The sequence below is a fragment of the Pogoniulus pusillus genome, chromosome 5, assembly GCF_015220805.1.
Source record: "Pogoniulus pusillus isolate bPogPus1 chromosome 5, bPogPus1.pri, whole genome shotgun sequence".
Taxonomy (NCBI): domain Eukaryota; kingdom Metazoa; phylum Chordata; class Aves; order Piciformes; family Lybiidae; genus Pogoniulus; species Pogoniulus pusillus.
Genome location: NC_087268.1, coordinates 8,524,746 through 8,544,517, shown reverse-complemented (window position 1 = coordinate 8,544,517; position 19,772 = coordinate 8,524,746). Strand labels below are relative to the sequence as shown.

The following is a 19,772-nucleotide window of genomic DNA, read 5'->3' as shown; positions in this document are numbered from 1 at the left end:
CCCTAAGCTCAAGCCTTTTTTGTGCAGTTGTTTTTTCTCTTCCTTTCTTTTATTCAGCTTCTGTGCTTCAAAAGTCAAAATGTTAAAACTGCTTTTTCTAGGTAGCTTACATAGATGTAGCACAGAAGCCTGTAAAATGGTTCATTAAAAAAAAATCTTTGATGTTTAAAAAGAAAATGGTATGAAACATATATCAAAAATGGGGGGTCCTTATGTGTGCAGATTTTTATATTGACTTCAGCATTTTTACAGTGCACTGCTACGTGTTTTGCAATTAATTTCCAATGGAAAAAGGATGGAAAAGCATTTTTTCCCCCCTTGTCAGCTAATTTGTTTTCTCCAGCATTGTTGAAACCAGTAGAGCACATGTGTCATGTTGTCTGCTGGATTTATAAAGCAGGGTGTAATTAATTAAGATGAATGTTTCCAGAGCTACTTTCTGGGTCAGGTGAAACCTCTGGCCTGGTGCTTCTCTTTGAATGTGGTTTTGGTGGGTGAAACAGACACATCTGCAGAAAACTTCCCAGCTCTCATTTTGTTCAGAGCATAGAATCTTGAATGATTGGGGTTGGAAGGCACCTTAAAGATCATCCACATTGAACTTGCCCACCTTGGACGAGGACACCACAGACCAGATTGCTCAGGGCACCATCCAACCTGCCTTTGAACACTTCCAGGGAGGGGGCACCCAGACCTCTCTGGGAAACCTGTTCCAGTGTCTCAACACCCTCACTGTAAAGAATTTATTTCTATTACCCTGTCTAAATCTCTTTTCTTCCAGCTTAAAGCCATTTGCTTGGGGAGAGTGCAAGGAGCAGAGAGTGTGGCTGGATAAGATGGTCTTTCCCACTCTAGCTTTGGAAATGTTACGATGAGGAAGTATGTCTTGGACACATCTGCAGAGAAGAGAAGAGGTATCAGGTAGATCAGTATGATAGAAAGAGTTGGAAAGCAAGACTGGGAAGAGAGGACTCCCCACTGAAGTCATTGAGGCTTCTATGATCTAGGATTTTTCCACCATTTCCTTCCTGATAAACCTAAGAGAGTAAGTGCTTCCTGACCAGAAACAAAACCAGAATTAGTTATGCTTTTAAAGTTCAGCAGGATGAGACTCCTGGATAGGTGTCTCCTGGACAATTGATCACTCAAATAGTCCTACTTCTGACTGGGTTGCATATTATTAAGCCAGTAAGTATGCAGTATCTTTATTTAAACTTGCCTTTTGGCATCTCTCTTAAAATTACTCCAAAATATACTTTAATTGCCACATGAAATTTCACTTTTTGAAGTTCAGAGTCCTTGGGGAGATAGCTGTGTCCCAAGTCTCTGTAGACTGCTGTCTCTCCTCTGATTTTCTTTAAGTGTTTCTCATCATACTGGAGTTGAACATTAGAGGTAGTCTTCAGTCTTTTTCTCTCCTTTTCATGTTCAAGAGCCTATATCTTGCTGTTGAAGTAAAATACGTCATTTTAATGGCTACTAAGAATTGACTACAAAATAGCTATTTGCCCAATAAAAAAGAAAGGCCTATGCAAAGCCCCATTGTGTCTTAGTGTGCTGCCCTTTTTGATTACCTTCTGCTATGCACTCAAATTTGCCTGTGACATAGGAGAAAAATCAGCTCCTGTCTCTGCATGCAAACCTCTTGGGAGAAAGTGCATTTATGCTGCACCTCAATGGCTAAATCTCAGTGTGGCAGCAGCAGGACATCCAGTGTGAAGTCACACAACCTTTATGGTCTGTTGTCACCTTCCCTACCAGCTTTCATACAGCAGAAGGGATGTAAAATACAAGTCATAACAAGGATTTCTTTGCTCTTGGCTTGCACACAGGTCTCACAAATTGATTGCAAAGGTATAGAGTGGAAAGAACTAAAAATTATTAGAAAGAAATTCTTTAAAGTTAGGGTGGTGAGGCATAGGAACAGGTTGCCTGGGAGGTCATGGATGCCTTCTCCCTGGAGGTGTTCAAGGCCAGGTTGGACAAGGGCTTGAGCAACTGGTCTAGTGGGAGGTGACCCTGACCATGGCAGGGCACTGGAACTAGATGTTGTCCAAGGTGCCTTCCCACCCAAGCTGTTCTCTGAGTCAATGAAAACTCTGAAGAGTTTTGTCCAGCAAACTTAATGCAGTAATTACATGCAGAATCTGCACCAACACTTGTTTTTTTTCCAAGCTAGATTCTTGGTAGTAGTTTATGCTTAAACAATCTCATTCAGTTTTTCCTTCTGCTGCTGCAGGAGAAAAATGCAGACATGCATCAGGAAATTTAAAATACCATTTTATCCCAACAGTATTACTCTGTACCATCAGGTTAAACGGTGTTAACATCATGTGATAGCACTTATTTTATCTGTGTTTGTATGGAAATGGAGGCTGTCATTTCTGTATGTTACTTTTGTGATCACTCCAAGGAAAAAGAATGGCAGGATTTTTGTTGTCACAACAGCCCTATAGGCTTGGGCAGAGTGGCTGAAAAGATGCCTAGAAGAAAAGGATGTGGGGTGCTTGTTGAGAGCCAGCTGAACATGAACCAGCATTGTGCTCAGGTGGCCAAGAAGGCAAATAGCATCCTAGTCTGGATCAGCAGTAGTGTGGCCAGCAGGAGTTGGGAAGTGATTGTGCCCCTGTACTGGGCACTGGTGAGGCCACATCTCAAATCCTGGGTTCAGTTTTGGGCCTGTCACTCCAAGAAAGACATTGAGATGCTGAGGTGTGTCCAGAGAAAGGAAACAAAGCTGGTGAAGGGCCTGGGCAACAGGTCTGATGAGGAGCAGCAGAGGGAACTGGGGTTGCTTGTTCCAGAGAAGAGGAGCCTAGGGGAAGATCTCAGTGCTCTCTACACCTACAGGAAAAGAGGTTGGAGTGAGCTGGGGGTTGATTTCTTCTCCCTAGTATCAGGTGCTAAAATGAGAGGAAAATGTCCTGAAATTGTGCCAGAGGAGGTTTAGGTTGGGTATTAGGAATAGTTTCTTTCCTGCAAGAGTGTTCAGGCATTGGAACAGGCTGCCCAGGGAGGTGGTGGAGTCACCAGTCCTGGAGGTGTTCAAGAAATGCGTGGATCTACATGGCATTTTGGGACGTAGTTTAATGGCCATGGTGGTGTTAGAATGATAGAATCAACCAGGTTGGAAGAGACCTCCAAGATCACTCAGTCCAACCTAGCACCCAGCCCTATCCAGTCAACTAGACCATGGCACTAAGTGCCTCATCCAGGCTTTTCTTGAACACCTCCAGGGACAGTGACTCCACCACCTCCCTGGGCAGCCCATTCCAATGCCAATCACTCTCTCTGGCAAGAACTTCCTCCTAACATCCAGCCTGTACCTCCCCTGGCACAACTTGAGACTGTGTCCCCTTGTTCTGTTGCTGGTTGCCTGGCAAAAGAAGATCAACCCCCACCTGGTGAGGTTAAAGTCTGGACTCAGTGATCTTGAAGATCTCTCCCAACCACAGTGATTCAGCGATTGTATGATTTAATCTTTCCCTGGCTGTTTATTATTTATTAAAGTTTATCAAGTTACTGCTGTCAAAGAGAAGTCAGTCAGTCAGTCTGCACAGATATGTAAGAAAATGAAATTCCTGTATGCCTTCCCTTCCCAGATCACTAGATAGCAGCTAATTTCCCTGCTCAGCAGAGTGGATAGATATCCATCCAGATACCTAATCTTGCTATTCTGAGGAGACAGAAGAGCTGGGTAGTAAATAATGCACATCTTTCTTTTTTTTTCTTTTCCTTTTCCTCTTTTTTACTTCTTTTCTTTTCCCAAAGGACAAAGGATGCTGATTCGAGTAACACTGATTGACTAGCAGAACAAACATGTGCTCAGGTGTTGTGTTAGCTCAGTCTGCAAGAAAGGATTTGCTACAATCAGAGCTCAGCCTGAGAGGGATGAGCGTGCATTTAAACATTGCAACGTGAAGTTTCTGAGCTATGACTCAAAGCAAGTTTCCTCAGCTCTTCACCACTTTGGGATGTAGTCTTCAGTCACAGTCATTTAAGGTCAGCTGTTCATGAAGCAATGCTTAGGAAATTGGAAAAATCATGTGTATCAGAAAGCTAAAATTAGCTGGAAAGCAGCTCAGTGGAGAGGGACCTTGGAGTACTGGTGGACAGTGGCCTTGAAAGAGCAATGTGAGCTTGCAGCCAAGGAACGCAAATGGTCTTCTGGGGTGCATTAAGAAGACTGTGGCCAGCAGATCAAGGGAGGTTCTCCTCACCCTTTCTACTCTACTGTGGTGAGTTGACATCTGGAGTGTCATGTCTAGTTCTGGGCTCCCCGGATCTAAAGAGACTGCAGCATCTGATGAGGAAAGGCTGCGAGATCTGGGGCTGTTTAGCCTGGACAAGAGAAGGCTGAGAGGAGATCTTATTAATGTTTATAAAATGTCTGAAGGGTGGGTGTCAAGAAGATAGGGTCAGTTTCTTTTTAGTGATGTCCTGTGATAGGACAGGAGGCAGTGGACACAAACTGGACTACAGGAAATCCCCCCTCATTACAAGGAAGGTGCTGGACCTCTGGAACAGGCTGCCCAGAGAAGTGAAATCTCTTCTTCTTCTGAAGACTTTTGTGATCCACCTGGGTGTGTTCTGTGTGACCTGCCCTAGGCGATCCTGCTTTGGCATGGGGATGGGATTCAAATCATCTCCAGAGATCCCTTCCAAACCCTATCATTCTGTGACTCTGTGAAGAAAAGAAAAAGCCCACAGCTGTCAAAGATAAGGAATAGCAGCTTAGAGTGCAGAAAGGAGAGCTTGTGGAGGATGACTGTGTTGCTTGGGATAGTAGATAAAAACAGCAATATGAAACTATTTTGTTGAAATTGCTGGTATCACCAGAATGTTCCTAGATAAAGTTTGTCTGAAAACAAGTGAGAAAAATTTGGGATTCTTCCTTTGAAACAGAATCTCTCTCTGTCCTCTTTATGGACAAAAAGATACTGTCTTTTTTTTTTCTTGTACTGGAGAGTCATGAATAGCAGAGAGGACTTGTTTCATTAATCCTGTCTTTCTCAGAGGAACACGTTTTGTTTGTTTGACATATCAGCTGTTCACAAGTTCTTAATTGGTGCAGTCTTAGAAACAGATTTATTTTTGTTTCCTCTTTTTACTTTGCTAACAGCAAAGTTGTGTTAAAATGTATGTCTTGATATTGTGTTAATATTTGTATTTAATGCAAACCCATTTATAGCTATTATTAATTCATAGAATCATAGAATCGTTTGGATTTAGAAGGGACCTTAAATATTATTTACTTCTAAGCTCCCTAACAGAAGCAGGGATACCTCCTACTAGACCAGGTTGCTCAGAGACTCATCCCACCTGGTCTTGAGCTCTTCTAGGTATGAAGTATCCATGACTTCTTGAGCAACCCATACTGGTAGAGAGCAGTGAGGTCTCCCCTCAGACTCCTCTTCTTCACAATAAACAACCCCAGATCCCTCAGCTGCTCCTCAACAGACCTGTTCTCCAGACCCTTCACCAGTTTGTTACCCTTCTCTGGACATGCTCCAGCACCTCAGTGTCTTTCTTGCAGTGAGGAGTCAGGCACCCAGGATTCGATGTGTGGCCTCACTAGAGAGGCACAATCACTTCCCTACTCATGCTGACCACACTTTTACTGATCTAGGCCAGGATGCTGTTGGCCTTCTTGGTCATGTGTGCACACCACTGGCTCATGTTCAGCCACCTATCAGCCAATACCCTTGGGTCCTTTTCTGCCAGGCAACTTTTCAGGCACTCTGTCCCAATCACAGAGCATTCGTTGGGTTGTTGTGACCCAAGTGCAGGACCCAGCACCTGATTTTGTTAAAACCTTCTACAGTTTATCTCAGTCCATCAGTCCAGCCCATCCAGATCTCTCTGCAGAGCCTTCCTACTCTCAGGCAGCTGAGCTACCACAGACTAGATGAAATACCTGCATGGTGGTCTCTGCTGTATTCGATGTCTGTGAAATATCTGCTGGTTTGGGGGGAAAGAAGTCAATCACTTCTGTTATCTGTGAAAAGTAATACTCTTAACACTGATCTATTCCATGATTTCACAAAAGTATTTGGTTGGTTTGGGTTTTTGGTTTGTTTTGTGGGTTTTTTTCAGTTGCATAACTTTGAAGGTAGTGGTACTTGAAGCAAGATGATGTCAGCTTTTTTTTACTAGAAACCTTTACTTTTTCTCTGGGGAAAAAAAAAGTAAAATACTGAAACTGCATATTCAGCATTTCCTCTTTCAAACAAGTGACTCCACAAAATCTGGCCTGAGTGTAGACACCAGTGTGATGTGAAGAACACATCATCATCTTTTCTAAGCTTCTGAACCAAAACTTGAAAAATATGTGAAGGCTTTTGGTCTCCTTAATACTATGATGTTATTTTGTGTTTGTGGGGCTCTTCAGATACCTGAAGTCACTTGATTGCACAGCTTCAAGAGGCTGTCTGCTGCCAAGGCAGTCCCACAGCCATGATGGGTGGGCATGCTTTGGTTGCCCTGTTCTGTCAGAAGGCTGCTGTTCTCAAGGCAAGGCTGGGATTATTAAAATCACAGAATTATAGAACTGCTGAGGTTGGAAGAAAAAGTCTTCAGATCATTAAGTACAGCTACCTGCCCCTACTACAATCCCACCACTGCTGCTAAGCCACTACGGCTAAACCATGTCCCTCATCACCATGTCCACACACCTTTTAAATACATCCGGGGGTGATGACTTCACCACCTCCCTGGGCAGCCTGTTCCAATGCTTGATAACCCTTTCTATGAAGAAATTTATCCTAATACCCAGCCTGCACCTCCCCTGACACACCTTCACACTCTTTGCTGTCTTCTGTCACTTGTTGCATGCGACAAGAGACTGACCCTCACTTCACTCCAGCCTCCTTTCAAGGAGTTGTAGAGAGCAGCGAGGTCACCCCTCAGCTTTCTCTTCTCCAGACTAAAAATCCCAGTTCCCTCAGCCATTTACATTAGACACGTTGCAAGGTTATGTGTATGTGAATATCAGCTTCTGTTGAGAACTTTTTTATGTCTGTTCTCTGGGGTTTTTAGTTGTCTTTTTGTACAAATGGTTTGAGTGCAGTAGTCACAGGAATTTATCTGACCACTTTGGGACACGTCAGTCTGAAACAGCTTCCTAAATGATGTTTCTTTGCAGTGAAGAGAAAAAGGGCATGATTCACCATAAGACTATTCATTATTAGTTCCATAGAAGTGCCTTTTTCTCTCATCTGAGCATAAAGGTGATGCTAGAGTGGTATAAAAGCCCACATTGACGGTAATTACATTTAGGTGTGATTAGTCTTACCTGAGATTGCTGCTCTGGTAATTTTCTTAGAGTAAGAAAATGGCCATAGATGGTGCTGTTGGGGGTTACAAGAAAACAGTGTGACAAATACACTGAGTTTATGAATCATGGAACCATTAAAGTTAGAAAAGACCTCTAAGATCATCAAGTGGAAGCTTCTACCCGGTACCTCCATGACCACTGGACCATGCCAATGGCATCCTGGCTTGCATCAGGAATGGTGTGGTCAGCAGGAGCAGGGAGGTCATTCTGCCCCTGTACTCTGCACTGGTTAGACCACACCTTGAGTACTGTGTTCAGTTCTGGGCCCCCCAGTTTAGGAGGGACATTGAGATGCTTGAGTGTGTCCAGAGAAGGGCGACGAGGCTGGGGAGAGGCCTTGAGCACAGCCCTACGAGGAGAGGCTGAGGGAGCTGGGATTGGTTAGCCTGGAGAAGAGGAGGCTCAGGGGTGACCTTATTGCTGTCTACAACTACCTGAGGGGAGGCTGTAGCCAGGAGGAGGTTGCTTTCTTCTCTCAGGTGGCCAGCACCAGAACAAGAGGACACAGCCTCAGGCTGTGCCAGGGGAAATTTAGGCGGGAGGTGAGGAGAAAGTTCTTCACTGAGAGAGTCATTGGACACTGGAATGGGCTGCCTGGGGAGGTGGTGGAGTCGCCGTCCCTGGGGCACTTCAAGGCAGGATTGGACGTGGCACTTGGTGCCATGGTCTGGCCTTGAGCTCTGTGGTAAAGGGTTGGACTTGATGATCTGTGAGGTCTCTTCCAACCCTGATGATACTGTGATACTGTGATGCTTTAGATCAGCGTGCAAAAAAAAAACCTTAAACCCCAAAAAACCACAAACCAACCAATGGGGAAAAAAAAACACACAAACAAAAAAACAGTTGTCCCAGTTCTAATTTAAATTTCCAGAGACTCAGATAAATTTGATAGAACCAATAACAATTCTATAAAGTGCCCTTCCCTCTTCCCCTTCTTTCCCAAAAGAAAGGGATTAGATGGAGAGAGAAAGAAGTAAGCACGCCCAAATAAATCAATCTCACTCAAATTGGAAGTTAAAAAGAAAAGTTTAACAATAACTTTAAAAGGTATCTGAGGTAGGGAAGTTAGAAAAGGTTAGGGAAGGGAAAACAAATACAAAATGTATAAATACAACCTGACTGTGATGGCTTGGTCCGCCTCGTGGGTGATGGCCACATGGTGTAACAAAGAGAAACCAGGAGCAGAAGGTAATGGTGGTACAAGCAAGGCAGGGAGCACAGAGAGAGTGGTGCAGAGAGTGAAAGGAGAAGTCCCCCTGCTTTTATGGGACAGGAAGGGCGAGTGGGCTAATCATCACCTGGTGGTGCTCAGACCCACCCCTAGGGAGTGGTCAAGACTACCTAGGGTCAGGTTCAGGGTTATTCCTCCTGGAGGGTTAACCCTATACAACAGTGATTTTTTTTTTAAATACATACTTAGCCCAAGGATCTTTTTTTCTCCCTCCTTTTAAAGTGGAAAAGTGGCTGTGTACCTTAAAGCACTTGTTCAAGGATGTGAGGTGGGGATTTTTACACCAAGAATAAAAAAAAGGGCCAAAGTGGTACTGTATCAAGACGCATCTTTGTTCCAGATTCTGTGTATGCTTCAGGTACTGGTAGAAACAGCTTATTTGTATGGCTCAAAGACTGCTCATGAATCAGAATTACTTGTATGCTAAAAACAGGAGTGGAGGATTTTGACATTTTAAAATACAAACAATAACACTGACAAAACATAACTCCCAACTTTATAAACCACACTTTTGACAGGCATGCAATAGATGCTGGTCTCAGTAATTTGCTTCTTAAAAAAAAAATCCCAAACTTAACTACAGAGCTTTAAATATTTCATAATAGTCCACAGTCTCTTTGCAGATAAGGAAGATTAAGTTCCCCCCAAGTATTTAGTGATTTAATAGCCAAATAGAGGATTGAGTCCAGCATCAGTAAGTTTGCAGATGACACCAAGCTAGGAGCAGCTGTTGATCTGTTGGAAGGTAGGAGAGCCCTGCAGAGGGACCTGGACAGGCTGGATGGGTGGGCAGAGGCCAATGGGATGAGATTTAACAAGGCCAAGTGCAGGGTTCTGCACTTTGGCCACAACAACCCCAAGCAGCGCTATAGGATGGGGACTGAGTGGCTGGAGAGCAGTCAGGAGGAAAGGGACCTGGGGGTACTGATAGATAGTAGCTGAAGATGAGCCAGCAGTGTGGCCAGGTGGCAAAGAGAGCCAATGGCATCTGGCCTGCATCAGGAACAGTGTGGCCAGTAGGACAAGGGAGGTTATTCTTCCCCTGTACTCAAAACTGGTCAGGCCACACCTTGAGTGCTGTGTCCAGTTCTAGGCTCCTCAGTTCAAGAGAGATGTTGAGGTGCTGGAACATGTCCAGAGAAGGGTGACAAAGCTGGTGAGGGGCCTGGAACACAAACCCTATGAGGAGAGGCTGAGGGAGCTGGGGTTGTTTAGCCTGGAGAAGAGGAGGCTCAGGGGTGATCTTATTACTGTCTACAACTACCTGAAGGGGCATTGTAGCCAGGTGGGGGGTGGCCTCTTCTCCCAGGTAACCAGCAATAGAACAAGGGGACACAGTCTCAAGTTGTGCCAGGGTAGGTATAGGCTGGATATTGGGAAGAAGTTCTTGCCAGAGAGAGTGATTTCCCATTGGAATGGGCTGCCCAGGGAGGTGGTGGAGGCACCGTCCCTGGGGGTCTTCAAGAAAAGCCTGGCTGAGGCACTTAGTGCCATGGTCTAGTTGACTGGCTAGGGCTGGGTGATAGGTTGGACTGGATGATCTTGGAGGTCTCTTCCAACCTGGTTGATTCTATGATTCTATGATTGCTTCTATGAAAAGAAACTGGGGTTAGGCTTCTTCAGTGTTCAATTTTAGGTTTCTTCAGTGTTCAGTTTTATTTTCTAACATGAAACATTGCGTCATGAAACCTCTCAATTCTGATACTGAATCATGCAATCCAGTTAATTTTTTTTCCATCTAACTCGTGTTCTTCAGTTGCTTCTACTTTCTCATCTTTTTTATTGATCTTTTTCTTGCCAATACTATATTTGTATCTGCTGCTTTTGGCAACGTTTATTGTTGTTGACTTTTTCACTTCATAATTATTTTGGAGATGTGTTTAGGTGCAGAGCATATTACAAGATGTTTTATTTCTTAGCTTAATAGATGCTATGGCTGGTGATAGGTTATGTCACCAGTGAAATGAGACAGGTTTTGATGCACACTTGTCTTGTGCCCTGCCTGCATATGTGCTAGAGAGAGATTTCTTCCCTGATCAGGTGTTAAGTTCTTGACTTCATCTTTTGGCTGCCTTCCTTTGCTCCCCAGCAAAGTTAATCACTACCTCAGCAGACAACCTAGGTAATCACAGAATCATAGAGTCAACCAGGTTGGAAGAGACTTCCAAGATCATCCAGGCCAACCTAGCACCCAGCCCTATCCAGTCAACTAGACCATGGCACTAAGTGCCTCATCCAGTCTTCTCTTGAAGACCTCCAGGAACAATGCCTCCGCCACCTCCCCGGGCAGCCCATTCCAATGGAAAATCACTCTCTCTGTGAAGAACTTCTTCCTAATATCCAGACTGTACTTTCCTGCTTTTGGAGGGGGGGTGGACTCAATGCTCACTGAAGGTCCCTTCCAGCCCCTAACATTCTATGATTGTGTAAGTTCTCTCCCAGCTGTTGCTCATGCATTTTCATGCTCATGCTGGCGATCCAAGCATCTCTTACACTACTGCTGTCATTCTTCCTAACAAGAAGATGGCAATCCTAGTTTCCTGCTAAGAATCTTTGATAAAATCTGGAGAGCTGGCTACTTAAAGTGCAAATAGCATCTATTTGAGCAATCAGGTATGGAGTTCAAGGGAAGAGAAGCCTTCTTTCATAATCTGAAGTCACATTTCTTTCTTGTCTCTTTTTTCCTTTTTTTTTCCCCTTAAAATAATCCTTTTAACAAAACTGACATTCAGAAGGTCTTTCTTCCCTGTGGTCTTAATCTGACAGCGAGTTTCTTAATGGAACCACCCTTCAAGCCTTCCAGTCTTGATTGGTTGTAATTCTTCTCTTTCCAAGTGTCTTTCCTGTAGTTACTTGTTCTCATCAAAGAGTTGGTGTTTCAGATGTTTCCTTACTTTCCAGGAGACAAATCATTCTACTTCTCCCCACTGTTTTTTCCCTAGTGTGCCATTATTCAGATGAAAAGTTGATTCACCCTTCAGTCCATCAAGGCTGTGTTCTGATTTCATTCTCATCAATACCTAGCACATCTTAGCTGGTTAGGAAATTGTTAAATCACATTAACCTTAACTGTAGATTAAGGACTTAAAATGTTGATTCTAGTCCTGGAGGGTGAACCTTCTAAGTTTAAAGGAACATCCTGTCCTTTTCAGTTAATGGCCAGCTGCTTCTTGAGCAAACTTTGAGCCTGACAAAACCTTAATTGAATTGCTTAAATTTTCAGGTGTGGCTCTGGTCCAACACTCACTGAAGTTGATTGATGGCAACAAGCTTTAGACAGACCCTACTCTAACACAGAAGCAGTATTTTACCTTCTCTACTGTCTCACAATAATTACAAAACGCTTCAGCAGCTTCTCAGTTGGCCAAGAAAGACAAAACATCCTGGCCTAGATCAGCAATCGTGTGGCCAGCAGGAGCACAGAAGTGATTATGCCCCTGTCCTGGGCACTAGTGAGGCTACACCTTGAATTCTGGGTTCAGTTTTGGGCTCCTCACTTCAAGAAGGACATTGGGGTGCTGGAGCATGTCCACAGAAGGGTAACAAGGCTGATGAAAGGTCTGGAGAACAGGTCTGTTGAGGAGCAGCTGAGGAGACTGGGGTTGTTTAGTCTGCAGAAGAGGCTTAGGGAAGACCTCATCACTGTCTATAATTCCCTGAAAGGAGGCTGGAGTGAGGATGGAGGGTTGGTCTCTTCTCCCTAGTGTGCAGTGACAGCATGAGCAGAAATGTCCTGCAATTGTGCCAGTCTGTGAATTCTGTCATTTCTGCAGCACCTTCAGGTGCACGGTGGTTACACATCCACCCAGAGCTGCCTAATGCTAAGGATGTGTCTTTGAATAACTTTCTGCTCATAGTTCTTTATATTCCCACCTCTTCCAAAGAAACTCAGACTGAAACAACGTTCTAAGTGGTGCACACTTAAAGTACTGGGAGTGCTGCTTTTGTTCTTGGCAAGAGCTAGCTTTTCACTTCACATTTGTCAAGGGTTAGGGCTGGGCTGGCCACTAAATGAATGATGGATGCTCTCTATTAACCTCAAGAGGAATAAGGGAGAGAGGCATGTGACTTGGAAATGAAAACTAAAATTAACCCAGTGACTGAAGTTCTAGACTGCATGCAGAGATGGATTCTGGAATTTGATTCAGAAACTCCTGGATTGGAATCAAAGGCAGAATTGCTAGAGTCCTCCTCAGACACTGCCCACTGAAGAAAACCCTCAGCTTAATACTGAACGTGGCAGAGATGGACTGTAATGGAACACCACGCTGATTAGTTGAGGGTCACCTGAACTACTTGCAGCTCCCCACAGCTGCAGCCTCTTAACTCTGCACACACAGTGTGGTACACAAGATTTCTCAGCGCCCTTAAGCTGCACCCCAACCACTAGCTCTGACTAGAAATGTGGAGCGTTAGCACTGCCAGGAGCAGCCACTGTTTGTGAAATCATGCTGTGAATTTCAGAAAGTGCAGCTACTGAGAAAAAAATGAGCTGAAAAGTAATCTTGCTGAACAGAATTCGTTCTGTCCTACTCCAAACAAGATAATGTGTTAGGTTTGCAAGCAACAGGTGGAGAACTAGGAGAGCTTTAATGGGTCTCCAGGCAGACATGGCAACAAATACAGCTAAGTGGAGTAAAGAAATAATTCCTTTTATGGTTCCTTTTAAATTTTTGTGATGGGCCTTAGACTAAAAGTCTGTTTAGTATGACATGTGAGGAGAAAGTTCTTCACTGAGAGAGTCATTGGACACTGGAATGGGCTGCCCGGGGAGGTGGTGGAGTCGCCGTCCCTGGGGCACTTCAAGGCAAGGTTGGACGTGGCACTTGGTGCCATGGTCTAGCCTTGAGCTCTGTGGTAAAGGGTTGGACTTGATGATCTGTGAGGTCTCGTCCAACCCTGATGATACTGTGATACATGGAGGGTTTCAGGCATGCTTAACAGCAAACAAAAACTATAATAAAATGTTATACAGATTATCTATGTAGGAGTACATTTTGGAGTGAAGTGAGATGTGGGTGGACACATTAGTTAAAATAAAAAACACCTGGGTTTGGTCTGTAATGAATCACTTGTGAAGTTTTTGTTCCCTGTTTTGTCCTGCCATGTTCCTTCCAGAAGGACAGGAGCTCAGTTCAGGCTAGTTTTTAGCAGGGGACATGCAGGCTAAGTTATATCCTGAACTTTTATTCTGAGCAGACACTTGGCCCTCTATGATTTCCAGCAACCAGGCAGGGAAAAAAAGAGCTCAGTGATGGACCTATGAGATTGTAGCTATCAACATTTTGTCTTGTGGATCTTGCAGTGGGTGGGGAGCTGCCTGATGACACCTTTCAAAAGCTGAGGAATATGCTCTTAATGTGCAGCACATGTGTCTGCCTGACAGACACCGAAGGGCTTGTGCTCTCCAGCTGGCTCTGCTTGGTGTGATGATAAGAGGCCTGAATTCCTGATGTGAGATGAGGAAATCCACCGGTGAGGTTAGAACTATGTTTTAAATGTCTTTTAAATAACCCTTGAGCAAAAATTTTGAATCAGGAAATGTCATTTCTAAATACATGGAAGTGTTTTGTTTTCTGCCCTGCTGGGAACCAGAGATATCTTCAGAGTAAGTAAATTCTTTGGCAACTTGCAGTTTTGAATTTACTAAGTTGAGATGGGTTTTGGGTTGTTTTCTTTTTCTGTCTCTAAAGATGTTAGTTACAATTTTAATGTAGTTAATACAGGATTTTTATGCAGAGTTCCACTTATCCATGACAACAGACTTTTGGGGAATGTAAGGTTGTGTAGAGACATAATAATTATAAGCAGCTATGAAGTTGGTTGTGCTTAACCTTGAGATGTCCCTAGCAGTTTTTAAGCTGGTGTGGCACTCTGGGCCATGGTTTAATGGCCATGATGATGTCAAGTTGATGTTTGGATTCGATGATCTTGGATATCTTTTCCAACTGAAGCGATTCTATGATTCTGTGCTGAGATGGTATCTTTTCAGAGTGTGATTGAAGGCTGACTTCAGGAAATCAAATTTCTCCATTATGTGTCACTTTGATCACCTGAAAAGCAGTACTGGCTCTCTAAATTTAATGTTAATGATTGTGCTGTCATGTTTGTCCAGAATTACAGCCTCTGATTTGAATTTTTGAGAAAGAATCTGATTTATAGATGTTCTTTGTTGGTCATTAACTGAATTAAAATGTATCTATAGCTTATTAAGTCTTACTGTTTTGTAGTTCTACTTACTGTTCTCTGTTGAAAAATAATAGTTATGTAGTTATGTCTAGGAACAGCTTTACCCACCTGTGCTTCCCCTTTTCACATATTTCTCATTGCAAGTTGAGAGGAGTGTGGATTACTGGATGAGGCACTTAGTGCCATGCTCTAGTTGATTGGTTAGGGCTGGGTGCTAGGTTGGACTAGATGATCTTGGAGGTCTCTTCCAACCTGGTTGATTCTATGATTCTATACTGTAGATACCAGCAGTAAATGTTGAGACCTGTAGAGCAAAAGAGTGCATCACTGGGCATTCTCTTGAATCACCAAAGGATGCAGACTGGGCATCCCTTCCCAGTACTTTGTTTTTCAGCAGCCCTTGGTGATAGAATCCTTGGGAGTTTGCTAACAAGACACCTTACAGGGAAGTGTCATTTGTATGAGCCAGACCTAAAGAAGCATTAAGTAGCTATATATTGTGTTTTACTGTCTGTTTTGCCTGACTGCCACCCAGAGGCATGTAGCACCTGGCAGGGTGGAGGATGAGCTTTTAGCTTGCTTCGTGCCACCGCAATAGAAGTTCCTAACAAAGCCAAGATGCAGAGGGAAAAAAAAGGTAGCATCTTTTATCTGAGCAGTATGAAAGATTGCAAATCTTTAGCGACAGATAAAAAATATGCTGACATCTCTATAAAATCCAGTAGATTATATGCATGTTTTAATGCTTACTCTGCTGCCTGAGTTTTTTTTGCTGTCACATAAATTTTTTTCCTGACCGAAAATATAAAGCAACTTAAAAGAAGTAGTTCTGATGTTTGCACAGGGTGATTTTATGTGTCAATGGAATAGCAGTAAGTTGCTAGAAGAACTGATCGATGGAAAGTAATCATGCCCTGGACTCTGTACTGGTGAGGCCACATCTTGAATACCAAATTTAGTTTTGGGCCCATCACTCCAAGAAGGATGTTGAGGTGCTGGAGTGTGTCTAGAGAAGGGCAAGAAAACTGGTTAGGGGTCTAGAGAACAGGAAGGAACAGCTGAAGGAACTAGGGTTGTTTAGTCTTGAGAAGCGAGTAAGGGGAGACCTCATTGCTCTCTACAACCTCCTTTCAGGGAGCTGTAGTGAGGTGGGGATTGGTCTCTTCTCCTTAATACCAAGTGCTAGAATGGGAAGAAATGGCCTGAAATTGTGCCAGGGGCAGTTTAAGTTAGCTGTTAGGAAAACTTTCTTCACTGCAGGAGTGGTCAGGCATTGCAACAAGCTGCCCACGGAGGTGGTGGAGTCACCATCCCTGAAGGTGTTTGGGAAATGTATGGACATGGCACTTTTAGATGTGGTTTAACAGCCGTGGTGGTGTTAGGTTGATGGTTGGACTCGGTGATCTTTAGAGATCTTTTCCAGCTGAAACAGTCCTATGATTCGATGTGCTGCAGTGAAATCTTGCTGGAAGGTATAAAATCTTGCTTTCTGAGATTTCTGATGGGCAGCCTCGTCAGAATAAATTGTGTTTAGAAGATGAGGTTAATCCCCAGGAGACCTGGAATTGCACTTTGTAATATATTGTATTATGGGCTTAATTTTCTAAGTAGCCGTGCCTCCAGGTGGCACTTCCCAAACATCAGTTTAAAACTCCTTCTCAGAAGCTCATGTTTCCTGAAAAAACTGAGGTGAGAGCAGAATCTGGGTTGGTTTGGGTTTTTTTTCCTTTTCTGTAACAGAAAGCAGCTTTTTGTTTTCACAGTTGGGTGCCAAATTAGAATAATTTCTGCTTTTATTGTCTGCAATTAAGGCTAGAGGTTAAAAATCTCAAACACAGTTTTTAGATTCATATTTCAACTTACAATACACATAGAATGACTTTAAAAATCACTTGAAAAAATGCTTATTGTTTTGTTTGGCTTTGTTTTTTTCCAGTTTATTTATTCTGCAGATGGTGATATGTCCTAAACCTCCAGAAAATCCTTGCAGAATTGTCACTATCAGAACAATTTCAGATTCTTCTTTTCTGGGAATTGGGGATTTTTTTGTGCTAACTGCGCATTGGCAAGAGGTTAATTTCACACTGCCAGTTAGAAGGTGGATTAAGTCACAGCTACTCCTGTAGTATCTATCCCTACAGTGGGATTGCAGATCAGAAAAAGGAGCATGTGTGCTGTAATCAAGTCCCAGAATCACAGAACTGATTGATACTAGGAAACATATTTTACCTGAAATCACGGTTAGGTTTTGGTACAGGCTGCCTAGGGGAGGTGATAGAGTCACTGTTGTTAAAGGAATGTGTGGACATGGAACTTTTGGACATGATTCAGTGGCCATGGTAGTCTTAGGTTGACAGCTGGATTTGGTAATCTTGACTTTTCCAACCAAATGAATGCTATGATTCTATAAGTTATTTATGGTACAAATTTAGGTAGACATATTTTATGAGCAGTCTGTTTCAGAGGTCATTTTTGGACCTGTGCTATACCATCCCTGAAGACAATCTTCTTCCAGTGCTTCACAGTCTGTAGATAAATAGTCATTCATTATTCATCTTTGGTTTTAAGTGGACTGTGTACACCTGGTGAAAATGTTGGATGAGGAAAAAAACTGCTGTCCATCTTTCATGTTCTAATTTGGACACTTGAATTAGATATGCATGTTCTTGGGAAATGTAAGCAAATAGTCATGTGGAGGAAGAGTTCTCTCAGTGAATTTCAACCCTATTTTACAAACACTTTACCTGTGAATTGGAATTGTTTGTGTCTCTTGGTTCACCTGTATTTCTTACTATAAAATGCTCACTATTTGCAGTTTTGTGAGTTTAGTTTTCGCCATCAATTGAGGGTTTCATTTTAATTCCACTGATAGTCTCACTGTACATGAGAACTGGTTGTATGTCTTGGTTTACCTACACTTCTTCTTGTAAAATAGTTGGTGTTTGGACTTCACCTCGAGCCTAAATCTCCCCTGGCGTAGCTTGGGGATCCATCATGCCAAGAAGGACATTAAGGTGCTGTAGTGTTTCCAGAATGGGGCAACAGAGCTGGTGAAGGGTCTGGAGAATAGGTCTGGTGAGGAGCAGCTGAAGGAAGTGAGGTTGTTTAGTCTGGAGAAGAAGAGGCTGAGGGGAGATCTCACTGCTCTCTACAACTCCTCAAAAGGAAGTTGGAGCGAGGTGGGGGTTGGTCTCTTCTCCATATTATCAGGTGCTACAATGAGAGGAAATGGCCTGAAATTGTGCCAGGGCCAGTTTAGGTTGGCTATTAGTGTCCTGGGTTAGGGTGGATCCTGACCCTGGTAGTGTAAGCTCACTACAACACAGGTTTTTGGAAAGTCAGGAAAAATGCAATTGTATTTCTTACAGTTTAAGCTAAATATAACAGTGTAAGGAGAATAAACTACTATAGAAATATAATAACCTTAATGAAGCTGGGGAAGGGGTGAAGCAGCAGCAGCCAAAACAGTGGCAGGGGAAGGTAGCAGTGGGCTCAGCAGAAGCAGCAAGGGGAAGGTACAAGCTGTGCGTCCGAACGTAAAGCTCTTGATGCTCCAATGACATTACATTAACTTACCCATCGTTGCCATTGTATGGCCTATCCCTAGAGTGTTCACCTCTCCATTCAGAGCTTCCACTGTTGCAAATGTGTTTGTGTCTGAGCCAGAAGTCTAGCTCAAACAGCCACAATTAAGAGAAGGTTCTTCACTGAACAAGTGGTCAGGCATTGGAGCAGGCAACCCAGGGAGATGGTGGAGGCAGGGTACCTGGAGGCGTTATAGGAACGTGAGGCCATGGCACTCTGGGGCATGGTTTAATACCATGGTGGTATTAGGTTGATGGTTGGACTTGTTCTTGGAGTCTTTTCCAACCAAAACAATTCTTTGATTCCATGATGATATTGAGACTGTAGAATCAGTTACTCTGCTATAGATCCAGAAGGAAACTTAAATTTCAGTGATGCATGCAGGCAGCTGCAACCGAGAGCAGATCCCAAGCCACAACAGGTTCATTTCATCTTCTCTTTATGCATTTTAAAGAGGAGGAAGTTGAAGGCTACAATCTCTAGAAGGTGTAGTGAGTTCACTGAACTTGTTTTTTTTTTGTTGCTTCAATAATATGTGAGTGTGAGATAGGAAAGGAAATTCTCCAGTGAAATCAGTTTGTATTTATATGATGATTGGATGTAACCAGGTGTGTAGATACATATGTGCCCTACATTGAACCCACTTTCTCTTTCCACAAGCTCTAACTGTAAATTCCCTGATTTATTTTGTTTCCAATCGAGTGCATGCAGCAGCTTCTTAACGTTTTGAAGAGTTTCATCTTCATCTGGTTTGAATCTCTCCTGATTTTTTTATTCTTCCTGCTGTGATGTCTTACAGGAATTTGTAGCTGAAAGAATAATGCAGATACTAAATCCTAATAGATCAAAGATTTAACAGAGAATCATAGAATCAATCAGGTTGGAAGAGATCCAGTCCAACCTAGCACCCAGCCCTATTCAATCAACAAGACCATGGCACTAAGTGCTTCATCCAGGCTTTTTTTGAACACCTCTAGGGACAGTGACTCCACCACCTCCCTGGGCAGCCCATTCCAATGCCAATCACTCTCTCTGGCAATAACTTCCTCCTAACATCCAGCCTATACTTCCCCCAGCACAACTTGAGACTGTGTCCCCTTGTTCTGTTGCTGGTTGCCTGGCAGAAGAGGCCAACCCCCACCTGGCTACAACCTCCCTTCAGGTAGTTGTAGACAGCAATGAGGTCATCCCTGAGCCTTCTCTTCTCCAGGCTGCACACCCCCATCTCCCTCAGCCTCTTCTCACAGGGTTTGTGCTCCAGGCCCCTCACCAGCTTTGTTGCCCTTCTCTGGACACGTTCCAGCACCTCAACATCTCTCTTGAATTGAGGAGCCCAGAACTGGACACAGGACTCAAGGTATGGCCTGACCAATGCTGAGTACAGGGGAAGAGTAACCTCCCTTTTCCTTGCTTAGTTGTCTGTGGAACTCT

At 43.5% G+C, this 19,772-nt stretch overlaps 1 protein-coding gene and 1 long non-coding RNA gene across 7 annotated transcripts in view; one reads left to right on the top strand and one right to left on the bottom strand.

Moving 5' to 3' along the window:
- ALCAM (activated leukocyte cell adhesion molecule) overlaps positions 1-19,772 on the top strand; it is a 146,816-nt gene that overhangs the window by 57,118 nt on the left and 69,926 nt on the right. The window contains exons 1-2 of one of the 6 annotated variants that reach the window (XM_064143155.1): positions 14,012-14,047; positions 14,163-14,175. The exons of 3 other annotated variants lie outside the window; for them this stretch is intronic. In XM_064143155.1, the coding sequence (XP_063999225.1) occupies positions 14,027-14,047; positions 14,163-14,175 (34 nt within the window). In that variant the 5' untranslated portion in view covers positions 14,012-14,026. 2 more of the 6 variants (XM_064143157.1, XM_064143153.1) reach the window with 2 other exon arrangements.
- On the bottom strand, positions 1,058-8,562 carry LOC135175643 (uncharacterized). Its single transcript, XR_010302415.1, has 3 exons — positions 8,452-8,562; positions 7,295-7,349; positions 1,058-1,446 (listed from the first exon to the last, which is right to left on the bottom strand). It is a non-coding gene; the product is annotated as an uncharacterized LOC135175643 (long non-coding RNA).